At 41.9% G+C, this 26,898-nt stretch overlaps 1 protein-coding gene across 1 annotated transcript in view; it reads left to right on the forward strand.

Moving 5' to 3' along the window:
* Positions 1-26,898, forward strand: part of PKHD1L1 (PKHD1 like 1) — a 210,714-nt gene that overhangs the window by 134,844 nt on the left and 48,972 nt on the right. Inside the window, exons 47-58 of the mRNA XM_077271084.1 lie at positions 4,042-4,283; positions 4,764-4,900; positions 6,023-7,052; positions 7,581-7,772; positions 7,889-8,040; positions 8,147-8,306; positions 17,279-17,438; positions 20,987-21,075; positions 21,878-22,032; positions 22,135-22,264; positions 22,353-22,471; positions 23,023-23,152. Coding sequence (XP_077127199.1) covers positions 4,042-4,283; positions 4,764-4,900; positions 6,023-7,052; positions 7,581-7,772; positions 7,889-8,040; positions 8,147-8,306; positions 17,279-17,438; positions 20,987-21,075; positions 21,878-22,032; positions 22,135-22,264; positions 22,353-22,471; positions 23,023-23,152 — 2,696 coding nt within the window. The remainder of the gene's footprint in view (positions 1-4,041; positions 4,284-4,763; positions 4,901-6,022; positions 7,053-7,580; positions 7,773-7,888; positions 8,041-8,146; positions 8,307-17,278; positions 17,439-20,986; positions 21,076-21,877; positions 22,033-22,134; positions 22,265-22,352; positions 22,472-23,022; positions 23,153-26,898) is intronic.

A 26,898-nucleotide genomic window follows, 5' to 3' on the forward strand; every position in this document is an offset into this window, starting at 1 on the left:
CAGGCGTATTAAATGCAGTTTTCCATTCATCACCCTGTTTTATACGCACAAGGTTATACGCACCACGAAGATCTATCTTGGTGAACCAACTAGACCCCCTAATGCGAGCAAACAAATCAGTTAACAATGGCAAAGCATACTGAAATTTGACCGTGATTTTATTCAAAAGGCGATAATCAATACAAGGTCTCAGGGAACCATCCAAAAAAGAATCCCGCCCCAAGAGGGGAAGAGGACGGGCGAATATGTCCCTTCTCCAAAGACTCCTTTATATAACTCCGCATGGCAGCATGCTCCGGCACAGATAAATTGAAAAGTCGTCCCTTAGGAAACTTACTACCAGGAATCAAATTTATAGCACAATCACAGTCCCTATGAGGAGGTAGAGAATTGAGTTTGGGCTCCTCAAATACATCCTGGTAGTCTGACAAAAACGTAGGGACTTCAGAAGGAGTGGACGAAGCAATTGACACCACAGGAGCGTCACCATGAATTCCCTGACAACCCCAACTTGACACAGACATAGCTTTCCAATCCAGGACTGGATTATGAGTCTGCAACCATGGTAGACCCAACACGACAACATCATGCAAATTATGCAATACAAGAAAGCGAATCACCTCCTGATGAACAGGAGTCATGCACATGGTCACTTGTGTCCAGTACTGAGGTCTATTCGTAGCCAATGGCGTAGAGTCAATTCCCCTTAGTGGAATAGGGAATTTTAAAGGCTCCAAATCAAAACCACAGTGCCTGGCAAATGACCAATCCATCAGACTCAGGGCAGCACCTGAATCTACAAAGGCATTAACCGGGTAAGATGACAGGGAACAAATCAGGGTAACAGACAAAATGAACTTAGGCTGTAAAGTACCAATGGTGACAGATTTATCAACCTTTTTTTTGCGCTTAGAGCATGCTGAGATAACATGAGCTGAGTCACCACAGTAAAAGCACAACCCATTTTGCCGTCTATAATTTTGCCGTTCACTTTTGGTCAGAATTCTGTCACATTGCATAGATTCAGGTGTCTGTTCAGAAGACACCGCCAAATGGTGCACAGGTTTGCGCTCCCGCAACCGCCGATCAATCTGAATGGCCAGAGTCATTGACTCATTCAGACCTGCAGGCGTAGGGAACCCCACCATGACATTCTTAATGGCTTCAGAAAGACCTTCTCTGAAATTTGCAGCCAGGGAACACTCATTCCACTGAGTAAGCACCGACCATTTCCGAAATTTCTGGCAGTACACCTTTGCTTCATCTTGCCCATGCGAGAGGGCCAATAACGCTTTTTCAGCCTGGTTCTCAAGATTAGGTTCCTCATAGAGCAATCCAAGGGCCAGAAAAAATGCATCCACACTGAGCAATGCAGGATTCCCTGGCGCCAATGCGAAGGCCCAATCTTGAGGGTCACCGCGCAAAAAGGAAATAATTATCCTAACTTGCTGATTGGCATCACCAGAGGAACGAGGTTTCAAAGAAAGAAACAACTTACAATTGTTCTTAAAATTCAGGAACCTAGATCTATCTCCAGAAAACAACTCCGGAATAGGTATCCTAGGCTCAGACATAGGACTGTGAACAACAAAATCCTGAATACTTTGAACTCTAGCAGCAAGATGATCCAGACTGGAAGCCAAGCTCTGGACATCCATGTCAGCAGCTGAACTCAGAGCCACACCAAGATTAAGAGGAGGAGAGAAGCTAGCACAGAAGCTAGACACACGGCAACAACAAGAAAAAAAATATATATATATTTCTCAAGGCTTCTTTTCTCCTGCTTCTGCCATGCAATTAACACTTTGCTGGCCGGCTGTACTGTTATGATCCCGAGTGGCTGAGGATCACAAATAGATCAGCAAGTGATTAAACTAAGGACGAGCTCTAGGGAGATGGTAACTGGACTGATCGCAAATCTGAACCTATCCAAAACAACTAGAGGTAGCCGGTGAACGTGCCTAAAAAATTCCTAGACGTCTCGAGCCAGCCTGAGGAACTAGCTACCCCTAAAGAGAAAGAAAGACCTCGCTTGCCTCCAGAGAAATAATCCCCAAAGATATAGAAGCCCCCAACAAATATTAACGGTGAAGTAAGAAGAAGGCACATATATAGGGATGAAATCAGATTCAGCAAAAGAGGCCCACTAGTACTAGAAAGCAGAAAATAGAGCAGGGGTCTATGCGATCAATAAAAAACCCTTACAAAATATCCATCCTGAGATTTCAAGAACCCACACACCAACTAACGGTGTGTGGGGAGAAACTCAGCCCACTAGAGCAACCAGCAAGCGAGGGAATTACATTTTAGCAAGCTGGAACAGAAAACATGATAAACACTGCTGATCAAAAAATGAGCAAACAAAAACTTAGCTTATCCTGGATGGACTGGGAGCAAGGTAGTCAGAAGGAATCTGAGTAGCACTGATTACATCGACAGCCGGCAACAAGTGAAAGTAAAACAGAGCTATATAGGAACCTCCCAGAGGATAACGAACCAGCTGATAGCCAGAGACCAGCAGGATAACAGGCAAGGCCACCAGGGGGAGCCCAAAGCAAAAGTCACACCATACCACCAGTGACCACAAGAGGGAGCCTGAACACAGAGTTCACAACACTTATCGCCACTGCTCCAGGGCTGGCTTATCGCCACTGCTCCAGGGCTGACTTATCGCCACTGCTCCAGGGCTGGCTTGTCGCCGCTACATCAGTGCTGGCTTAACGCCACTACTCAAGGGCCGGCTTATCACCACTGCATCAGTGCTGGCTTATCGCCTCTGCTCCAATTGATAGTGGTGTCATCACAAGTACAATGCAGTCACTTGGCTCAACAGCTCTACATTGACCCGCTGAGCCCTGTGACAGGTTGCAGCGGTCATGTGCACTGTAGACGTTATGTTACTGATCCAGCCTGTCAACAAAGACTGGATCAGCGACGGATAGCCAGTGTTGGGGCAACGGAGGGTGAGTAAAACTGATTTTATTTTTGTAAGCTAACTCAAGCCTCTAGGAACTCTATGTAACAGATTGGGGTTATATATGCAGAAGCTGTAAGTCAGAAGTGTTTCTAGGTATGCTGAGCCGCATTTGAATAGCACATTAAGTGATTTTGCCACTTCATATCTAAAAGACCCTTACATATTAAAGTCATTCAAACTCTGCAACTTCAAAGGGACCAGACAATCATTCAGCTTACATTGGGCTGCCCAAAAATTACCCAACAGATAGTGTTGGGGGAAGAGAAGGATCCTGCTATTGGGATAAAAAAACCTAAACCATTAACGCTCAGGAAAAAAAGCTACCACTAGAGATGTCTGGCAGCAGCTTACTCCTTTTTCCCTATGCTGAATATATATATGCTTGACCAAACCGACCCTTTACATCTAATGGAAGAGTCAGTTAAATCTGTTTCTGAGCAGTGACAATAATCTAAGAAATAGATTACAAAATATAAAATACCGGTCCCAAATTATAACAGTACCCACCAATGTGGATCACCATTCTTTTGTAAATCCATATACATGTTCATAAGTAAAATCCTTTTATAAAGATCTAATTTTTGTACATATAAAATTGTATCTTGTAATATATAGTGACTCAGGTTCTCCTTTTCATCGAATTAAGAAATAGATTAGTAAAAATTTTAACAGGAGACTTAAGGATTCATATTTAGATATTTACTTATGATCATTTTCTTGTTTACTATTTTTATTTGCTCTTATGGGCATGCTCTGTAACCTGTGCGGAGGTCACTGTGCAGAGACAGAGGAGGGGCAAGTTAACTATTATACAGTAGATTACCTATGGTCACTTGTGTGATCTTGAGTTATCTACCTTTAGTTTTATAATGAAGTGTTTCCTTTCTTTGAAGTCCTGCCCGTGCTAATAATGAGATGTCCCCTTACCCTTCCCACAGTGTACAGGTCCAAAGCCGAAAAGTGAAATCTAAGTTATATTAAAAGATGTTGATCTAAACAATAAGTTATGTCCAGACAATAGATTCTGAAGTCTAACCATAGTCCATTTTATTATCCTCTGACAGACACAGCCAAAGTGAGAATGAGAAGAGAACTATTGAGTCTGTATCTGCAGATGGCAAGAACGTGACCCTAACAGAGCCGTTACTGTACAAGCATTTGGGGATTTCGGTCACTCTACCTGATAACACTGTTTTTGAGGCCAGAGCAGAAGTGGGTCTCCTCACAAGAAACATCGTTGTAAGAGGGTCAACTAATGTGGAATGGAGCGACAATATAGCAGCCTGTCCGGATGGATTTGATACTGGTAATGTTATCAAGTTGTATGACTAGATATAAGTCTGCAAGCATTTTATGCGATCTGCTACTTGATGTATATGTCGGGAGTCCATTTCATGGTCATCTCGTTGCATCCTATAAATTGGAATATTTTTGCAGTCAATATTTTACTATCACATTCTTTATGTTTTGCACTTTTCATTTTGTGCTTTAAAAATATCGGTCATAAAAAGGTTCACTGGAAACTTTCTTTTCATGGAAAAAAAGTTAAAAATGGTTAAAAACTCATGAAGGGTATTTGCACACATTTTTTTCAGACACATTCTGGTACAAAAAAACCCCTCAAAATCCTCAGGAAACTTTCAAAAGTATGAACGACTTGCTGTTTATATGTTTAGTCTTTTTTTATCTTTAACTGCTTCAGGTTTCCAAAGAAAGTTAGGAGAAGTGAGTTGACCATTCTTCAAATGCTATAACATGACTTATTTTCTCCTTCTTGTCACCTTAGGTGAATTTGCCACACAGACATGTTTCCAGGGAAGATTTGGTGAGGAAATTGGAAGTGATCAGTTTGGAGGATGTATAATGTTCCATGCTCCACAACCTGATAAACTTCTGTCCATTGGAAGAATAGAATACGTGGAGGTACATTGGAAATCTAAAGATTGTGGATTAATTTTACTTACAGTATCAAATATGTACATGCTGTATGTGTACATTGATGTTGATTTCAATCTGCACCTGGAATCATGGAGTATACAGCACCAGAATGGGGCATTTTATATCTCCTAGAGGTAGTCCATATTTCTCCTTAAAGTTCAGTATGGTAGATGATAGAGATGTGCAAATAACTGATGCAAATTGTGTTTGTGTCACATTTTTAGGAATTTGATGAACCTGGTTAATTTGAACAATTTGTGATTCTCTTTACATGAATCTCCTAAAATGCCCAACACCGATTTTACACATTGCAGAAGACTGCACCAGCCCAGGGTCACATGACCAATGCCACAGACCAATGGACTTCCCTATTATGCCTTGCAATTATCATGTCACATGGTATAGCACAGCCAATCAGGAGGGTTTATCATAGTCTGTATAAAAGCAGAGGCAGGGAACGCAGCAGCCATTTTATCATGAATCTGGGTATTGGGAGGACATCACAGCTCACAACGTAGCCATAGAAATATTGAGAAAGTCAATAAACACTGAAGAAACTGTAGCGATAGTGTGTGATAATACCGCATTGAAGAAGGTTATTGTGTCAGGAGCTTAAAAGCAGAGTTCTCCCATGTGCAGTGTTATTCAATTTGCGGAGACTGATGGATAGGTCTTGTGACATGTTCCTCCATCAGTGGCCATTTAGAGAACAAGAGCAGTCTGTGATGAAGGCAGCAGTAACAAGCTAACTGCACGTCACAAAAGATAGTGCTGCTGAACTTGTAATACTTGTAAATTGGTAAATGCTACAAAAACATTTCTCTAACACAGATATGAAAATAAAGATAATGTGGACAACCCCTTTAAATCTATAACTGGAGCTTTCTCCCAAAATGGCATGCTAAGCTCTCTCCTACTCTGACCTACCCATATTAAACACTAAAATACCATTTTACAAATTATTACATTGTAAAGCCACATTCACACTTCACATTATGTGTTCTGCTTTTTTCCAAAAGTTACTTTCAAATCATGGAACATCCTAATTGTGTTCATAGGAATTTGCTTGTAAAACAATAACAAGAACGTAAAACATTTCTTTTGTAGGTTTTCCATGCCGGGCAGGCTTTCAGGCTAGGGCGGTATCCAATACATTGGCATTTAATGGGAGATGTCCAATATAAATCCTATGTAAGAGGTTGTGGAATTCATCAAACATACAACAGAGCAGTGACCATCCATAACACCCACCATCTGCTGGTGGAAAATAATGTCATCTACGACATCATGGGAGGAGCATTCTTCATTGAAGATGGCATTGAACATGGAAATATACTTCAGTATAACTTGGCCGTTTTTGTTCGTCAAAGCACCAGCTTGCTCAACGATGACGTTACCCCAGCAGCGTTTTGGGTTACCAATCCAAATAACACAATACGCCATAATGCCGCCGCGGGTGGCACACACTTTGGCTTTTGGTACAGGATGCACACAAACCCAGATGGTCCGTCCTACGATCCCAACATTTGCCAGCAGAGAGTGCCACTTGGAGAATTTTACAATAACACTGTTCACTCTCAGGGTTGGTTTGGCATTTGGATTTTTGAGAATTATTTCCCAATGGTAGGCGGATCTTGTAGTTCTTCTACACCATCTCCAGCTATTTTCAGATCTTTGACCACTTGGAACTGTCAGAAAGGAGCGGAATGGGTCAATGGTGGTGCTCTCCAGTTCCACAACTTCTCCATGATCAATAATGAGGACTCCGGCATAGAAACCAAAAGAGTCCTTTCAACTTATGTTGGTGGATGGGGAGAGGTCAGCGGAGCGGTCCTTAAAAATGCTATAATTGTGGGACATCTGGATGAGCTAGGGCTTGGTGATAGTTACTGCACTGCCAGAGGCATCACCCTACCGTTTGATGAAGGGCTCACTGTCTCGTCTGTAAAGTTCATGAACTTCGACAGACCAAACTGCGCAGCAATCGCAGTTACAACTGTCATCGGTCTTTGTACCGACAGATGTGGAGGCTGGAGTGCAAAGTTTGATGGAATACAATACTTCAACTCACCTAACAAGGCGGGATTTAGATGGGAGCATGAAGTTGTTCTAATCGATACAGATGGAACTCTCACAGGTAATTCCTTACATAACAATTATACAGAGCTCATCCTTCCAAAAAAAAAAAAATTTACTTGGAAACATTGACATTATATTGGGTATGCATCTAATCAGACAAAAACAATTTTTTACAACTCCACCATAAACATGCATGCTTGACTTGGCCAAGCATTCATGTTTATTTCAATATGTAAAGGGAGATGTAAGCTGTTGCAATCTCCAAGTGGCAAATTTCCCAGTAAAAAAAGAATCCCACATGTTGTGTCTTTCTTTCCCCAACATCTGTTGTCTACGGAGACTCCCGTAGAATGATAGTTAGAAGATCCTATTGAACACAGTAGGATCTGTTGGCAGATGAATTCCTACAACTTCTGCCTGAGTACATTTTCTACAAGGGTAGATGTCGCCATTGTGATGTGAAATCAGCCTCAATCATTATTATGTGTAGATTTTACAAATCTTTCCTTAGTATCTTATATAAAATAGATGTATTTATAATTTACTAATAATAGGAAACTGACAAAATATTTTGGCTTTGATATAGGAAAGATAGGAGGAAAGGTGGTACCAGGCAGTAGGCTACTGGATCCTTCCCAATGCAGCCAAAGCAGTGAATGGAGCGCTGGCTTCCCTGGATATGTCTGCAATTCCTCCATCAGCTTCCACAGACTGGCCTTCAATAATCCATCTCCTTCTTCTCTTCTTGGAAAGGATGTCATTATTTCAAATTCTTTTGGTATGTTAATGGTATTATTTTTTTCACTTCCGAACACTTAAAGTGATTGTAAAAGCATCTTTATCACCTATATCTTTCTTTGCCATCTTTAAAGTCAAGGTTTCATTTACTTTCAGGCTCCAGCGTTGTACCTTTCCTGCTAAAACGCTTGACACATCAACCAGGATGGATGGCCTTGTTACCTAATGCCAATTCCTTTAACTGGTATTTCAGCAATGTTGATTTTATCACAAACATCTCCTATACATCCACCTTCTATGGATTTAAGGTAAAGTCAACACATAACAAAACAGTCGATTAAGACTAGAAAACTTCTGCTGGCCTCGGCATCTGCCATTTTTAGTAACTTTGCCATACAATTGCATTATATTTAGAGCGAGGACTATGTGCTGATATCCCACAACCTTACTCAGAAGCCTGACATGTTCCAAATAATTGACGTTCGCAATGGATCCACACAGGCGTTGAGCTGGAGCAATAATACTAATGGAGACTGGTACTTTAATAATGACACAACTACACTAACATATCTAGGTATGTACATTTGTGTGATACTGTTCATCAATATTGCTCATTAACATTTTTCACTTAGGGTACCGTCACACAGTGCCATTTTCATCGCTACGACGGCACGATTCGTGACGTTGCAGCGTCGTATGATTATCGCTCCAGCGTCGTAGACTGCGGTCACACGTTGCAATACACGGCGCTGGAGCGATAATTTCATGACGTATTTGCGATGTAGAAGCCGTTGGTTACTGTGCGCACATCGTATACAACCTGTGTCACACGATGCAATCATGCCGCCACAGCGGGACACTAGACGACGAAAGAAAGTTTCAAACGATCTGCTACGACGTACGATTCTCAATGGGGATCCGGATCGCAGTAGCGTGTCAGACACAACGATATCGTAACGATATCACTAGAACGTCACGAATCGTGCCGTCGTAGCGATGAAAATGGCACTGTGTGACGGTACCCTTACTTTCACATTGGGTTCATTTGATACACATGCTTTGGGGTTGTCCACTTTCGACTGCACCTATTGGTCAGAGAGAATCATTGACAGTAAGCTGATTCCAAAGTGTACTACTGCTGAGACCCCTAACAGTTGGCTATAATCTTTGGGAAAATATGTCCGTAAGGATCCATTTATATTATGCGATGCACAGTGTTAAATGACCGCCAACTGGAAACATGTCTGCCAGTTGACTGCCCATGGTTTGAAGGACAAGACGAGCACTCTCGCTAATGGTGGTGCAGACTGTACATGGAGGGATGCTCCAGACTGTAGTTATATCACAACAGTCGCACTCAAAGAATTCTCAAAGATTTGTTTAGACTGAAAAAAACGTAGTTTTCTTTATTACAAACACCAAAATAAAGTATCACCGCAGTGTTTCAAGGTAGGTAACGTTTCGACCCGCAGGGTCTTTTTCAAACCTTAATGAAACAAATAAAAGGTACAAGGTATCACAAAATCAGAATATACAGTATGTACAAGCTATATACAAAGTAATAACAAACAAACAAACAAAAGTCCCTAGAAATTAGAGGTACATGCTATGTCACTTTGAGTGAACTCTAAGATAAGGCGACGTACTAGGACTAAAGGGTATACCCGTGTATGGCTTCAGGTTCAACCTAGACCGTTGGTCCAGGGATGAGATAACTAGATAACAGAGATGCAGAGGGCTTGTAGGGGTGAGATGCGTCTTGGCGTCACTGACTTAACGAAGCAGGAGTTCCAATCAAATGCATCCGGATATCACATAGCACAGCAATGGATAATGTACAGCGTCATACATGAACATGATAAACTGATACAGTATTTGTAGAGGTACCACTGAACTACCCAGGTGGTGGATTATCTAAATGGCAGAAGACTAACCTTTAGGCTGTAGGAGCAGAGTGGAGGGCAAAGGTCCCTGGATAGGTGCAGGGGTCCCGTTTGGGGCTATGAAGAAAGAGAGCAGGGGCCACCGTGTTAGGATGGCAGCGTGGAAATACAGAAGGCTGTAAGGTAAAGAACAGGACAGCAGTATAGTATAATTACCTAAGGCAGCGGAGGTACTGGTGTCTGCGGTGGTGGTGTGTGGAGGGCCAGGGAAATGAGCGCCCTTAAGAGCAGGGCGACAGGAAGTCAAGATTGCGCAAATGCACGAAGTGTGCGGCGAGGACGAGGTGTGGAACGCATGGAGCCAGGTGACGCAGGCGCGGTGTGTACGGCATTAAGGAGCCGAGAAAAGCGCCTGAAGTAATGGGCAGGACAGGGTGGGAGCGCCGAGAGCCGTGCCGCGCATGCGCACTGGGAGAAGAGCTGCGTTAAAGGAGTAAGGGTGGAGGGAATAGGAAAAGTAATCTGAGCTGGAGTAGGCGGCACAGAGGAGTCTAGGGGAAAGCCATGATATTAAAGTGTGGGCTGGAGTATGTAAAATATGTAGAATACTAGTTTGAGTGAGAAGTGGAGGGATGGAACTGAATGGGGGCCTGGTGGGGGCTCATGGTTTATGACATAGTATATGGACAAAAAGGGGCCAAAAAGCTAGAAGGTAACATTGTGCACGACACTAAGGGGAATAAAATGTAAATCATGAAATAAGTACCACGGCAAAAAGATGGTGAGAACATAAATATCAAAATAAAAAAATAATAATAATAAAAATAAAAATACATTGAAAATAGCTGATGAGTGGAACATGACAATAGAAAGGAAAATGTAGAAAAATTGAAATGAATGAAATAGATGAATGAATGACAAAATGATAATGAATGGCAAGATGAACTGAATGAAAATAATGAAATGAAAAATTAAAATGAAATAAACGAAAAAATTGAAATGAAATAAACGAAAAAAATTGAGAAAAATGAATGAAAAAATGAAAATTAGAAAAGAAAAACTAATAAAATAATAATGATTGAAAATGAAAAGACAAAATGAAAAGGGAAAAAATGAAAAAATGAAAAAAATGAAAAAAATGAAAAAATGAAAAAGGAAATGAAATGAAAAAAAAAAAAAAAAAAAAAATTTTTATGCACAATGTACCATACTCACCCCCCCGGGTAGGCCAAGGGCTAATGTGTCTGAAAGAATAAAGTATTAGTTAGTAGGGTAGAAGGTATAGATCCACCACCTAAATGGGTAGAAAACAAGAGTTATATGCATAAAAAACATTTTCACACAAGATAGACATATGTTTACTTGAATGTGAGATCCAGTTCTCTGTTGAGACCTCTTGGGGCCAATGTTTGCAGGGTATAAATCCAATAGGCCTCTCTCTCCTTTAATAGTTTGATGTGGTTTCCGCCTCTTCGGGGCCTCTCGACCTGTTCAATTACTTGCACTCTCAGTTGCGATACATTGTGGTTCGCACTGATGAAGTGGTGTGGAACTGGTAGCCAAGTCTTCTTGCAGCGTATTGTGGATTTGTGACTCGAGACTCTGTCACGTAAATGTTGGGTGGTTTCTCCCACATAGAGTAAGCCGCATGGGCATTTCAGGAGGTATACTACAAAGTTGGTATCGCATGTGTAGAAGCCTTTAATGTTGTAATGTTTTCCCGAGTGGGGGTGAGTGATTTTATCACCCTTAATGATGTTGGAACAACATGCGCAGCTGAGGCACGGGAATGTGCCTCTGCGTTCGGTGCCGAGGAAGGTCTGTTTAGGGGCCCTGGAGAAACTCCCTATGTCTGCTCTGACTAGGTTATCTCGGATGTTCTGTGGGCGTCGTTTGCACATAAGTGCTGGAGTCTTGAAGGCCTCAATGTTGGGGTAGGATTTGGTCAAGATGGACCAATGTTTATGAATGGTGGTGTAGATCGCGGGCATTACCGGATGGTGTGTGTGGACGAACGTAACCCTTTCTCTCGTGGGGGTAATAGGTGTTTCTAGGTGGGGTTCCAAGGCCCTGGCTTTCTCCTTAGTAAGGAGTTCCTGAGGGTATCTTCTGTTTTTAAATTTACTGGCCATCTCGTCCAGGCGGGTGGGGACAAGGTTCCTGTCGGATACTATCCTCTTGATGCGTGCGAATTGGGAGCGGGGTAGGCTGTTTTTGGTTGAAGCAGGATGGCAGCTGGTATAGTGGAGTAAATTATTGGTATCAGTGGGTTTTGTGAAGATGTCAGTAGAGAGTGTACCAGTGTCATTCTTAATCACCAGGGTGTCTAAGAACGAGATTTGTGTCATATGCCAATTTAGTGTGAATTGTAATTCTGGTCTGACCGAGTTGAGAACTTCGGTGAAAGAGATCAGGTCCTCGGGAGACCCCACCCATAGGCAAAAAATATCGTCAATAAAGCGTAGCCAACACTTACTGGACTGTTGGAAGAGAGTGTTGGTATACACGTGGGAATGTTCAAAATTGTCCATATAAATATTAGCATAGGCAGGCGCCATGTTCGCGCCCATAGCGGTCCCGCGTATCTGCCGGTAAAATTGATCCCCAAACAGGAAGTAGTTCTCCCTCAGTACAGTGGACAGGAGATCAAGACAAAATTGGGTAGAGTTACTGCTGAGGTGTGATGACTGAAGAAGCTCAGTGACTGCATTGATACCCAAATCGTGTTCTATTGAGGTATATAGACTCTTCACATCGAAAGTTGCCAGAATACAGTCAGAGGGGATGTTAGTAATCTGCCTGATGGAGTGGAGGAAATGGCCTGTGTCCAGAATGAATGATTGGGTTTTTTTGGTTAGGGGCGTAAGTATTTTCTCCAGAAATATGGACAGTGGGGCTAAAATGGAATCAGTGGAAGCCACAATTGGACGGCCTGGAGGGTTAGTTAGAGATTTGTGGACTTTAGGCAGGGTGTAAAAGACTGGGGTGATGGGGTTCTGGTTAACTAAGAAGGTGGCAGTTTTGGAATCAATGGTGTTCAAAACTATGTGTTTAGAGAGAATCTCTTGTATTTTAGATTTTATAGTAAGCATTGGGTCTTGGGGGATGGGTAAGTATGTGGTGGTGTCAGACAGTTGGCGACGGATTTCATTAGTGTAATCACTGTGGTTCTGAATTACAATAGCACCGCCTTTATCCGCAGGTTTTATGACTATGTGTTTATTATCTTTAAGGGATTTAATGGCCTGCTTCTCAATGGGTGAAATGTTGTTGCTTGTAGGTAGGCGGCCCATTTGGTGTTGGTCTAGGACCTTATTGATATCTCTCTGGACTAAATCAATGAAGGCTTCTGTGGCATTAAATGAGCGGGGTGGACAAAAATTGCTTGGGTTTCGTAGGCCCAACTCCGTAATGGATAGATCGGGGGCAGGATTCCCTGTGAGTGGAGGGACCCCATTCCCTCTGGTTTCTTGTTCTTGTCCAAAGTACGTTTTTAGACGAATGTTTCTATAAAAGTGTTCTAGGTCTTGGGATAACTGGAATTTATCCCATGGGGGGGTGGGGCAGAAAGACAGCCCTCGTTGCAGGATAGCTAGTTCAGTCGGGCTGAGTGTGTATGCAGAGATGTTGAGAATGGAGGTAGAGGGATTACCTGTGATCTGGTCGTCATCCGATCTGCGGTGTTTGCGGGCGGACCTCCTTGTGCGTCTCCTCCTGTCTGTCGGCCACGAGCTTTTGTGGGGGGTCGCTTCTGAAAAAAACGGTTCTGGGAGAAAGTGCCTGTGGAACTGTCGCTGTCTGTACTGTGTGAACCGGTGAATCTTGGATTGTAATTGTAGTTTCGTCGCCAGGAGCCCGTATTGGTAGAATCTTTCCATCTATACACCCGATCTTGAATATAATCGTCAGAGTCTCTTTGGAATTTAGATCTTTTCTTATCTTGTAAGGCCTTACGGTGGTCTTCGATGATTTTGTCTGTTTTAGATTTTAGATTTTGCCAGTCAGTGCCAGAGAGGGTGGAGCAAAGTTGTTCCTCAATAGAAGTAATTTTCTGTGCTGATTCAGTAATAGCAGTCTGAAGAGTCTCTACGGTAAGTAATATGATGTCCAGTGAGCACTTGTTGAGTATTGACTGGAATTTCTCGCAGAATTCTGGTTTCTCCGAGAACAAGGTGGGTCTCAGGTGGCACCGTAAGCCTCGCGGTATTCTGCTGAGCTTGTGGTATTCAGCTAGGGTAGTAGCGTGTAGATCGTATGAGGTCAGCCGTTTCCGTTCTCTCTCATAGTCCCTGGTCCGTACTTCTTGTGCAGGAGTTTTCAAGAAATCACCTGATGTGGTAATTTTAGAGAGTATCCTAGATGCTGTCGTCTCATCAAAGGCGAAGGTGTTGGTCGTCATCGAGGGAGCGGGTGCAGTCGTCAACTCAGAATCAAGGTTTGACTGCCCATGGACTGACCCGGCTTCAGATGTGCACTGAACGATCTGTAACATTGTTCTGCCATTATTCTTGGCAGCACAAGTCCTGTTTACATTTTGCTCGTTAGTCTGGTGATAGGTGTTTATTACTCCTCAACTTTTCAGAAGAATCAGCGTATAATATAATAGTAGCCCTATTCCCCTGAAGAAGCAAGAAATGGTGAAACATGTTGGGGAGGCAGCTGGTGACATATTTTAAAGTCAGTAGTCTGTAGTGGCAATCATAAGCATAATAGTGGTCCACAGCCACATCATGCAGAAAGATATATGAATGAATAATAAGCAAATAAGTCCCTGAGGACTTCATATCAATTGTACTAGTATTCCTTAGGTGGAAACAATAGAGATGGGCTAATTGTGCTAAATCTGCTGTATTAATATAGCATTGCAGGGGACTGCTACTGACACTAAACAGTTAACAGTGCTAGATCCCCCAATAGACAGTGGGTGCAAATTGGTACAATTGACCAAAAAGAAGGGAGATGTTTCCCGATAAATCTCATTAATGGTTCCTCAAAGGGACCACAAAATGGAATCCTACGATTAGTCAGGACAATTGCTTATCCAGTGACCACACAGACACAGTGATTTTAAACAGCACTCTTTAATTAAGCAAATTGAAATAAAAGTTATATTTTAATTTTATAATAGAATCTTTAGCTAGGGTCTATTTTCCTTTTTGGCAATTTGTTAATAATAAGGCAGCCTGTTTAGACTGCAAGGTTACCTTCAAGTGAGTGTTCCTAGGAATGCTCGTTCATGATAAATGTGCAGTGTAAATGGACTTCAAGTCTTTAATTTTCCTGCATCACAACCAATGGAATAATTAAGCATTACACAGTGACCATTCAAATCAATTGGTTGTCCAAGTAATGCAGGACAGGACAGGTCCTTCAGACCAAGGGATACTCCCTGTACCTGATCTCCATGAAGGCCTGAAGCTGAAAATCCAGAAAAGAGGATCCCCTACTGTTACCTCACAATTCCCTATGAGTACCTAAAAATAGGGATTTCCAAAATAGATGACCCCCTTCTAGAAGCAGTGAAGGAAGAACATATTATTGAAGCAGGCTATGCACTTTCTAAAGGGCCAACAGTTCACAGCAGTGCCAGCTTAGGTTGGCTCCATACTCTGTCCTAATGGATGTTGAGAACCTAATCAAGAGTTCATATCTCGATAGGCACGCCAACATTAGTAACCAAGAAAAAAGAAGAAGTCAGAGGGTCAAGCTGATCTTTTCTTCAGTGAATGCGATGGATAACATGGCATGGCTTTGGGGGGCTTTCAAGAACTCACCTCTATGGTGGTGATGTGAACAAGCAATGATAGGAGTCTTGATTTGGCAGGGGCAGAAACACACAGTAGAAGGAGCTCTGCGAGGGGAGGGTAGTATGGTTAAAGACTAAAATCCTGTGGGATTAGGGTGGGAGGAAGGAGATAGAAGGATCACAGTGGTGATAAACGGCGGGTGTCAGAGAGAAAACACAGGTTAGTAGCCAGATGAAACTCAGTGGCAAAGGCTTTGCAGGGGCGGCAAGGAGACGTTAGGTGACAAAAGCTCTGCAGAGGTCAGTTGGTGACAGGACACTTTGTAGGTAACAAAAGTTTTGTGGGGGCAGCAGAGAGATATCGGTAATAGGGTGTTGGTCCAAGAGCTACAAGGAAAGGATCTAAAATAGCTGGTGCTTCTTGAGGAGATTAAGGTATGAGGGAGACATGAGGGAGACAGATGATGATGGGGATCTGCAAGAAGTTGTTAAATAGCAGGGTTTCTGTGGGGGAAGGCAATCTGGAAGGAAAGGACAGAAGGTAGTAGGGTTTTTTCCGCTTACGATTGCGGTGCTGACAGGAGTAGTGGCCGTACCACCCTGATAGCGGCCCTTCAGACTGTGGAGAGTATGACTGAAGGATCAGACTACACAGGGCTTGTTTGTAGTCTCTAACTATGGAGACACAAATGCCTGCTTAGAACCTGTAGACATAAAAGAATATGATATTTTTAATGTAAACTATATGCAATGTAACTTCATTTTAGATGGATTATAAAAGAAATGATCTTTTGTTTTATCCCTTTCTTTCTCTTACTTATTCCAAACCTATTTTTGGAAAAAATATTCGTAGACACAAGAGATTATAAGTACAAGTGTTGAAATGCATGCTTGACTGTTGTGAATTCCGTTCTCGGACTCCCTCCTGTGGTCATGAATGGTACTTTGGTTAGTTCTGCTCTTGGACTCCCTCTGGTGGCTTCGAGCGGAACTGCTGGTCACAGAGGTTGGATTTATCAGCTGCTCTCGTTTATTTCTATGCTGGCTTCCTATTTAACTCCACTTAGATCGTTACTTCATGCCAGCTGTCAATGTTTCAGTATTGGTTCAGATCTCTCTCGGACTTCTCTGAGGACCTGTCTACTCCAGCAGAAGCTAAGGCTTTGCTAGTTCATTTGTTGTTACTGCTTCCTGAGTATATTTCTTAGTACTGCTATTTCTAGTCCGGCTTGCTATCATGATATTCCTTTGCTAGCTGGAAGCTCTGGGGGTGCAGAGTGGCACCTCCACACCGTGAGTCGGTGTGGGGAGTCTTTTTGCTTACTCTGCGTGGTTTTTTGTAGTCTTTTGTGCTGACCGCATAGTTCCCTTTTCTATCCTCTGACTATTTAGTGAAATCTGGCCTCCTTTGCTAAAACCTGTTTCATTCCTGTGTTTGTGACTTTCCTCTTAACTCACAGTCAATATATGTGGGGGTCTGCCTTTACCTTTGGGAAATTTCTCTGAGGCAAGGTAAGGCTTCTATTTCTATCTTTAGGTGTAGTTAGCTCTTAGGCTGTGAAGAGGCGTCTAGGGAGAGTTAGGTACGCTCCACGGCTATTTCTAGTGTGTGTGATAGGAGTAGGGTTTGCGGTCAGCAGAGTTTCCACTTCCCCAGAGCTAGTTCCGATTTTGAGTTTACTCATCAGGTCATTCCGGGTGCTCCTAACCACCAGGTCCATAACACTTGACTACCCATCATCCCTGTTTGTGCTAAATGTGATGCGCGACCCCACGATGGAGACTGTATTTTAGCCATCTATAATTTTAATGGTTGGTCACAATTCACAACAGCTGCTATACAAGTTATTGGAAGCGGTCAGCCTAGATTGTTTTATCCAGGAGGTATTAGGATTTACAAGACTTTTCTGCTTGCAGTGTCTGGAAAACGCAAACTTCGAAGACGTGCCGTGGCTGGGACCCTAGACACAACCATGTCAAACACCAATGTAAACCTGGTGGTTTACCAATGCTACTATAAGGACTGCATACCGCCACCTCCTCCAACGCAGGCACCAGTCAGCCCTACAGTCAATGAGTAAGTGTTACTGGAAGGTACTTAGATCGCCATTTGTAATTCTCAAATTGTATCAGAAAATATCTCCGGATAACTTATTTGTATTTAAACTATTATTCAACTATAGGGTACATTCACACTAACGTAGGGTACATACACACTAACGTAGGGTACATTCACACTAACATAGGGTACATTCACACTAACATAGGGTACATTCACACTAACGTAGGGTACATTCACAGTAACGTAGGGTACATTCACAGTAACGTAGGGTACATTCACAGTAACGTAGGGTACATTCACACTAACGTAGGGTACATTCACAGTAACATAAGGTACATTCACACTAACGTAGGGTACATTCACACTAACGTAGGGTACATTCACACTAACGTAGGGTACATTCACACTAACATAGGGTACATTCACACTAACGTAAGGTACATTCACACTAACGTAGGGTACATTCACAGTAACGTAGGGTACATTCACAGTAACGTAGGGTACATTCACAGTAACGTAGGGTACATTCACACTAACGTAGGGTACATTCACACTAACGTAGGGTACATTCACAGTAACGTAGGGTACATTCACAGTAACGTAGGGTACATTCACAGTAACGTAGGGTACATTCACAGTAACGTAGGGTACATTCACAGTAACGTAGGGTACATTCACAGTAACGTAGGGTACATTCACACTAACGTAGGGTACATTCACAGTAACGTAGGGTACATTCACAGTAACGTAGGGTACATTCACACTAACGTAGGGTACATTCACAGTAACATAAGGTACATTCACACTAACATAGGGTACATTCACACTAACATAGGGTACATTCACACTAACATAGGGTACATTCACACTAATGTAAGGTACATTCACACTAACATAGGGTACATTCACACTAACATAGGGTACATTCACACTAACAAAGGGTACATTCACAGTGACGTAGGGTACATTCACACTAACATAGGGTACATTCACACTAACATAGGGTACATTCACACTAACATAGGGTACATTCACACTAACGTAAGGTACATTCACACTAACATAGGGTACATTCACACTAACATAGGGTACATTCACAGTGACGTAGGGTACATTCACACTAACATAGGGTACATTCACACTAACATTTTTTGGTCCATATGCTGTCTATGTGCGCATCGGACAGAATGCAGACAGTACAAGGACTAATCTGAGCAGTGTCAGACTGGGGTGCCAAGACCCCACCAGTAACCAACTCCAGGGCCCCACTTTTCAACTACATGTAAATGTGACATTATTCTCAATCACAAATATATTAATGGAATGGGTAGATTGGTAAATGAAGAAGATGCCGCCTTTGTCTGTACATAGTGATTCAAGTACATAGTGCCAAGTACTGCTCATATAAGAGGGTGATGGCTCACTCTTGCACAGGGCCCACCAGAGGATTCTCCTGTACTCCTGTGGGCCAGTCCAAGCCTGAATATGAGTCTGTGTGTTAGTGCACATCAGCTGTTTTCCTCATAGAACTCAGGTCTGTATGGAAAGAATTTCAGCATGTGAAATCTGGTCTGAATTACGGACAAGATTAGTCATTTTAATCATTAAATTTCTTAAAAAAAACACCTTCCCAGTGATAATGTTGGCAAAAAAATTAGCCAAAATAAAAAATTGACCAAGGGTCTAGCACATACCCTAATATAGACCTATCTGTGTCCTGCCCTACTGTGGAGGTTGGCACCCTAGATATATGATTGTGGCGCCCCCACTCAAAGAGGGCTTTCCCTCACTGCCCTCACTCACCCTATATTAAAGGTGGGAAAACAATAATGTAAAGAACAGAAATGATGAAATCAAAAAAATTGGTCAAAAAGATAAAAAAAACAGACATAAAAAACAATCAAAACCAAAGCCATAAACAACCTCACAAGAAGTAACCATTGGGTATCACCCTATGTAGTTGTTTTGATACCCAATGGCTACTGCTCTTGTGAGGTTGTTTATTGCATTGGTTTTGATTGTTTTTTATGTCTGTTTTTTTTTTAAATCTTTTTGACCAATTTATTTGCATTCTTCATTTCTGTTCTTTACATTATTGCTTTCCCATCTTTAATATAGGGTGAGTGAGGGCAGTGAGGGATAGCCCCCCGTTGAGTGGGGGCGTCACAATCGTATATCTAGGTTGCCAACCTCCACAGTAAGGTCAGGATACAGATAGGTCTATATTATTGTATGTGCTAGACCTTTGGTCAATTTTTATTTTGGCTAATTTTTTTGCCAACATTATCAATGGGAAGGTGTTTTTTAGAAATGTAATGATTAAAATGACTTTCAAGGGAATTCATGTTCACTATATTGTTTAAAATTCTCGTTCAAAAATGTGACTTCACTTTCGGACAAGACTAGTGCAAGTAAATAGGAGAAGCCGCTTATGTGGACGAGAACTCTGAGATGCACATGGAGCCAGTCACATCAACATGGATGATCTCTAAGATTCAGCATAGTCTGAACTTAGCCTTAGTGTACCTGCAGACGAGTGTATGAAAAATCAACCAAGTTTTGTCCAGAATTTCAACCAGAGCGATTTTTTTTTCCTCATTTTTCTCAAAGTTTAATCCATGTGCCATCCATGTGTCCGATTTTTACATTCGTTTCCCATCCTTGTGATGTCCGTGATCGATCCATTTTATGCAGCTAAATTAAAACATGTACATAATCACCTACAGTTTCTTATGTATATAACAGAAATCTGTTCGTAAAAATCGGATGCCGCTCTAATGGTCCATGTGGGATCCAGTTTTTTCTCTCGCACCCATAGACTTCAATGTGCGAGTCTCATCCAACGCGCAGATGAAAGTAGTGTATGCTGAGATTTTCTTCTCACGGACAGTTGGACTGAGAAAAAAATCATTCATCTGAACAGTCCTATTGAATAACACGGGTCTGTGTGCTGTCCAATTAAAAATCACATCGCCCGTATCCGATTTTTCATCACTATATTCACGTTTCTAATTTTCCTATGCCGCATATTATAATTTGTTAATAATGCACTAGAAACGTTTTGCACAACAAAGTGAATGGGTCAGTGAAAAAAAACAGAGAGTAGTCGGAAGACATCTATTTGTCATCTGAGTGCTCTATGTTTTTTACTGTGCGATATGTAGGAGAAGATTAGATTTTTTTGCATAGTGATGATAAAATTGGACACATGGACCAAACATAACTGAGAATTGGGTCCCGCACACTGGACTGAATGATGTTTTAGGTGAATTATTTCCATCAATCTTTTCTGTTCTGCAGCTAAGCATTCCTCATCCTCTTTCAAGCCCTTTTTACTTTTCACAAGCTTTTACTCATTTTTTGTGTCACCTTTGTATAAAAAAATAGCAATGAACCAGTTAGTTCCAGAATGGGGTCCTGTTTGATGTTGTAGGATCCCACTTTGTCTACATTTGTCTGTGGTATCAAGTAGAAGAGAGTAACGTGTGATCTGTATCCATAGCCTTGATGATAAAACTATCTGAGATGTGAACTTGTATAAAACAATTATTTCATCTTTCCAGTTTATGGTCCAACCGTTCCTTCTGGGAATCATCACCAGAAAACAATTATACTGTCCCAACAGAAGGCTCCAATGTCGTGATTCCATCAGGTAACTATGTGCACTTTATTAACCTTATCCACAGGTAATCAACCAACCGCGAGACATGCAGTCGCGGGGACTCGAATGTATTATTGGAGTATGTGGAGGACACTCTGTTAGCACACGATCATGCTTGGATAACACCTTATCTGAACATGTTCACTCATCACTAATAATTATAATTAGTAAAAGTCTGACTGCTGGAATCCCCAGCGAACCTAGTCACAGAGTAAACTGTCTATGGGAGCTGTGGTCACACATGTGCATAACCACTTCCAAAGACCCATAAAAGTGAAGGTAGCCATGGTTCTACATGTGCACTACTGTTTCATTGACAGAGACAGTCTTTGGGACCACCATTCTCAAGATCGCTAGGTGATTCCGGGCGGAATCTGCCATTGTTCATAGATTTATCACCATTGTAACTGAGGGATTAAATGCTGTTTATGGAAATTGCAAACAAAGGTGAGGACAGGATGTTAGACTATATACGTTTGGCAATTGCTTTTCAAATGTTTTTAACGGGATGAAACTAGTCCATTCCTATTGAAAAAAGTGCTGCAGTCGTCCGTTCTGGAAGCATGGAGCAGTTTGCAGGCTATACTGATTGGGAAATACTTTTATAGATACTTGAGTTATTATGGTTTTATGGCAATTGTCGCTTTACATATCCAGTCGTGACTGTATGAAGAATATACAGATCTTTTCTGCTATGATATCTGAACTTGTTAGAGTCAATGCGGGTTATCGGTGAGAAAAAAATGTTGAATTCTGTTGATTTACCGAGAGGATTCCTGTCCTTTCCTTCCAGGCAAGTGGGTTATAGCTGACATACAAGTCCCATCGTTGAATAAACTCACTATTTATGGGGTTCTGGAGATGAGGAATCTCACTGACAACTCGACAGGTTCGGCTGTTCCCACCTTCAAAACAACTGTACTCAATGCCACGTACATTTTCATCCAGGTGAAGAACACAGTACAATCATATTGGGTCAGAATTTGATTTTGAACAGTATCTATTAACGTTACTGAAAAATTCTTCCCTTCTTTGTTTGATTATGAGTAGGGTGGGAGATTGATAGGAGGAACAGAGGACAACCCATTCCAAGGTGAATTACATATTATACTAAGAGGAAATCATTCAACTCCAGAGTTGTCATTGCCGGATGGACCAAATCTAGGCTCCAAAGCTTTAGGTAAATTGAAATCTAAATGTTGTAGTCATCTGAAGGCAATGAGGACATTATAATTGTAAGCGTCCATTTCCTTGTCCTTTCTGTGTAGGGGTGTTCGGTCAACTGGACCTACATGGACTTCCTCGCTCTGTGTATAGAACAAAGCTGGCAAATACAGTATCAGCAGGATCACAAATCATCAATGTCACAGATGCGGTAGACTGGAAGGTGAGTTTCATCATTCTTCGTCCATTCTGAGGAACAGAAAAGTTAAATGTGACTCAACTTTCAAATATCATAGCTGGGTTTGGATTGGTTATTGTGGTCATCTCATCCTTCTAGAGCAGCGCTCCCCAACTCCAGTCCTCAAGAGCCACCAACAGGTCACGTATTCAGGATTTCCTTAGTATTGCACAGGTGATGTAATTCTTGCCTTTGAAGGTAATGCAATTTTCACCTGGGCAATACTAAGGAAATCCTAAATACAGGACCTGTTGGTGGCTCTTGAGGACCGGAGTTGGGGAACACTGTTCTAGAGGTTGCATCATATGCTTCATATTGTCCAATCTTGCAAAAATGCAAAGTAAGAAATTATTTAGAAGACAGATGATTGGTAATCCACAATCAGATTCTCTAAATAAACTTGAATTTGTAAAGTTTGTTTTGGGTTGTCCCGGAAAGATTTTATTTGGCTTTACTATTGGATCTCCACATTATGGAAGAATCTTAAATAAATAAAAAAATGATTGCTTCCATTCTACCACATTTTCCTTTACAAGGTGGGAGAAGATATTCTGATCACCACTACTAGTTATAGTGCCTGGCAAACAGAAACCAGGAATATCATCGCTGTTTCTTCAGACAAGATGACCCTCACTCTAAATGAGACCTTGAGCTTCAATCACTCGGGTAAGTGACATGATAAAAGATAATTAAAGGTGCTTTCTGGTTTGGACCATCTGGTTACAGTTTATGAATATCACAAAGTTTCTATAATGGGTGGATTAGCTACAGTGGGTAGAGTTGGCTACTTGCAATGAATTCCACCCATGTCATGTGCCATCGGTAAGGAACTCATTGGTGCTGAGTTAGTCTCCTGGGCTAATTATTTCTAGTACATACGTAATAAGCTGAATTGAAACTTTTTAAATTTTTTTTGTACTCGTTGAAATGAATTGATAGGCAAAATGTCAATTAGCTCGTATTAAGGAAAAATTCCTTAACAACTCCAAATAACTTCTGGATTTATTACCCGTCTACATCAATATGAGACTTAAATAGGGACAACTCCTTATACAAGCTAAATACTCCCTATGTAGGGGGATGTAGACTAAATGAAACAAATACTGTCAACTGAATAATTCTCACGTTCAGGGGGATGGAATGGCATACTGAGGGCATACAATTAACAAGGAGGTGTCGACAGGTCAAAAGTCACCAGCTTTTGCTCTTACTTTATTCCTGCTGAACCTATGAGAATGTAGTTTTTTTGTGTTGTTTTTTTTAATCGGCCATACAGTTCCAGAGCTAAGGATCTTTTTATTTAATACATTTTTTTTCAAAGACTTTACCAAGGGGGCGTTGCTCACAGGATAATTATGCATAGCAACCTAAAGACACGCCCCCAGAGAATCCCCTTGAAAAAGACCATAATAAATAGGACTAAATAAAAAGTCTCATATCTCTGGAACTGTATGGTGAATTTAAAAAGAAATAAAAACAGAATAGTTAGGGGAGTAGTGAGAAAAAAGTAAGAGCAAGAACTGTCCATCTGGTGACAGGTCCTGTTTAATAGAATTGATGTCTAAACCAAATGAGCTCCATCCTCAGACAAAAAAGACAAAATACAGTTAATACAATACCGGAAGGCACAAACTCAAAATACAATGAGCCAATCAAAATTCATAAAGTTAATATTCACAATAAAAATTAAAAACAATTGAAAAAAAATAACTGCAAACAATTAAAGAAAACAATAATAAAATGGGAATATGTCTCAAGAGGGCCTCATATGTTTAAAATGTACCTGCCTCTTCACTAAAAATGTCTCGTTACTCTTATCCCCGACAACAAGTTGAAGGTGCTTTTGATACAAATACTAGTGTAATAGTTCCGACGAAAATATTCTCGATTCTCACGCTCTGTAACTTGCCACTTGCCATTTTTTTGAGTGAGCAATTCCTCGTCATCAGCATCCTGACAGATATATAGGTATTGGAACTTACTTTCCTTTGTTCCCAGCATGCATTGCTCTTGCCATTGCCCAATGAACTGCACACTGACAAACAGGTGAGCAGAAGAAGAAAGATTACAGGAAGAAGAGGCAGGACTTTATCTATCTCAGCTCTTCTGCTGCTAGGACTAAACTTGACAACAGGCAGTTGAGAGCAAGTTATCCCCTTAACGTCCAATGACGGATATATCCGACATTGGACGCCTCCCCCTGTTTGGTGCAGGCTCCGGCGATGAGCCTGCACCTTTTCCAGCACATGACAGCTAATCTGATCAGCTGACATGTGCCCCTAACAGCCACGGGTGGAATTGCGATCTACCTGCTGCTGCTAACATGTTAAATGCTGCTGTCAAACGCTCACAGCGGCATTTAACATGCATGTGCAGGAAGCGTGTCATTAAGGCTACTTTCACACTAGCGTCGGTACGGGGCCGTCGCGCTGCGTCGGCCCGACGAACCGACGCATACTGTGCGAGCGCCGCACAATGGGGGCAGCGGATGCTGTTTTTCCACGCATCCGCTGCCCCATTGTGAGGTGCGGGGAGGTGGGGGCGGAGTTCCGGCTGCGCATGCGCGGTCGGAAATGGCGGACCGTCGGCACAAAAAAACGTTACATGTAACTTTTTTGCGGCCGGCGGTCCGCCACAACACGACGCAACCGTCGCACGACGGTTGAGATGTGTGTCAATACGTCGCAATGCGTCGCTAATGTTAGCCTATGGGGAAAAAATGCATCCTGCAGACGACTTTGCAGGATGCGTTTTTTCGCCAAAACGACGCATTGCGACGTATGCAAAAAAACGCTAGTGTGTAAGTAGCCTAACCCTGCCCATTGATGCCCATGTAACATGATCGCGGTTTGCCGATGGGTTGACATGACAACCAGGGTTCTGCAGGAGACCCCTGTGGCTGTCATAGCGATCGGCACTCATAGCAAGTGAGCATTTCTGCTACATAGAGCAGGGCTGCAACCCTGCTCTGTGTAGCACAAGCATTCAGGTGATCGCAGCTTCTAGTCTCCTATGAAGCAAGTAAAAAATATAAAAAAAATAAAAAAAATATTAAAGTTTAAATCACCCCCCTTCCGCCTCATTCAAAATAAAAAAATATTAAATATACACATATTTGGTATCACTGCGTTCAGAATCGCCAGATCTATCAACATATAAAAATAATTAATCCAATCGGTAAACGGCATAGTGAGAAAAAAATTTGAAACGCCAGAATTATGTTTTTTTGGTCGCTGCAACATTGCAATAAAATGGAATAACGGGTGATCAAAAAATTGTATACACACCAAAATGGTATCAATAAAAACGTCAGGTCGGTGCACAAAACATAACCTCACCCAGTTCCAGATCCTGAAAAATGAAGACGCTACGGGTCTCGGAAAATGGCACAATTTTTTTATTTTTGTTTTGTTACAAACTTTGGATTTTTTTTCTCACCACTTAAATAGAAAAGAACCTAGACATGTTTGGTGTCTGTGAACTCATAATGACCTGTAGAATCATAATCGCATGTCAGTTTTAGCATTTAGTGAACACGGTAAAAGAAAATCCAAAAAATGTCACCGCATTTGGAATTTTGTTCTTGTTTTCCAGTACACGATATGGTAAAATCAATGATGCCATTCAAAAGTGCAACTCGTCCCAAAAAAACAAGCCCACACATGGCCATATTTACAGAAAAATAAAAAAAGTCATGGCCATGGGAAGAAGGGGAGCAAAGAATGGAAACACAAAAATGGAAATACCCCTGGTCCTTAAGGGGTTAAACACATGGGAGATACCTAGCAGCCGGCACTATGGAGTGACTGTTTGCGTTTGGCCGGAGTCACACTAGAGAGGAATACGGACGAGTGCTGTGCGATAAAACATTGCATAGCACTCAGACTGCTATTAGTCTATGGGGCAGCTCCCATCACCGTTTTTTTCTCGGCCGTATAATACGTGCGAGTGAAATTGCAGCATGCTGCGATTGTCACCGGCACGCGGCCAAGTCTCGGCTCACTTGCACTCATATAAGCCTATGGGTGCGAATGACACAGTGCACATCACTCGGATATCATCCGAGTGCCGTGCGATATACGCTGACCCCGGCAATGGAAGAGATAGAGAAATTAGTTTCTCCGTCTCCTCCACAGCTGTGCGAGAGGCTCTGAGCACAGACACATGACACTCGGCTCACGGTCACAGCAGTTCAGACGCCGAGGGTCATTAGCATATTGTGTCTGATGCTCTCGCATCGGATGCCATACGCTCGTCTGACCCCGGCCTTTAAGTGATTTGCAGATTTTCTGTTTATCACATTATCTGTCAGATGAGATCAAGTTGTCTGACATTACATGGAGCATTTAAATTCAGGTAATTAAATAAGTATTAATCATGGAATACAAGTGCAACTAATACAATGTAGGAAA

The sequence above is a fragment of the Ranitomeya variabilis genome, chromosome 6, assembly GCF_051348905.1.
Source record: "Ranitomeya variabilis isolate aRanVar5 chromosome 6, aRanVar5.hap1, whole genome shotgun sequence".
NCBI lineage: Eukaryota > Metazoa > Chordata > Amphibia > Anura > Dendrobatidae > Ranitomeya > Ranitomeya variabilis.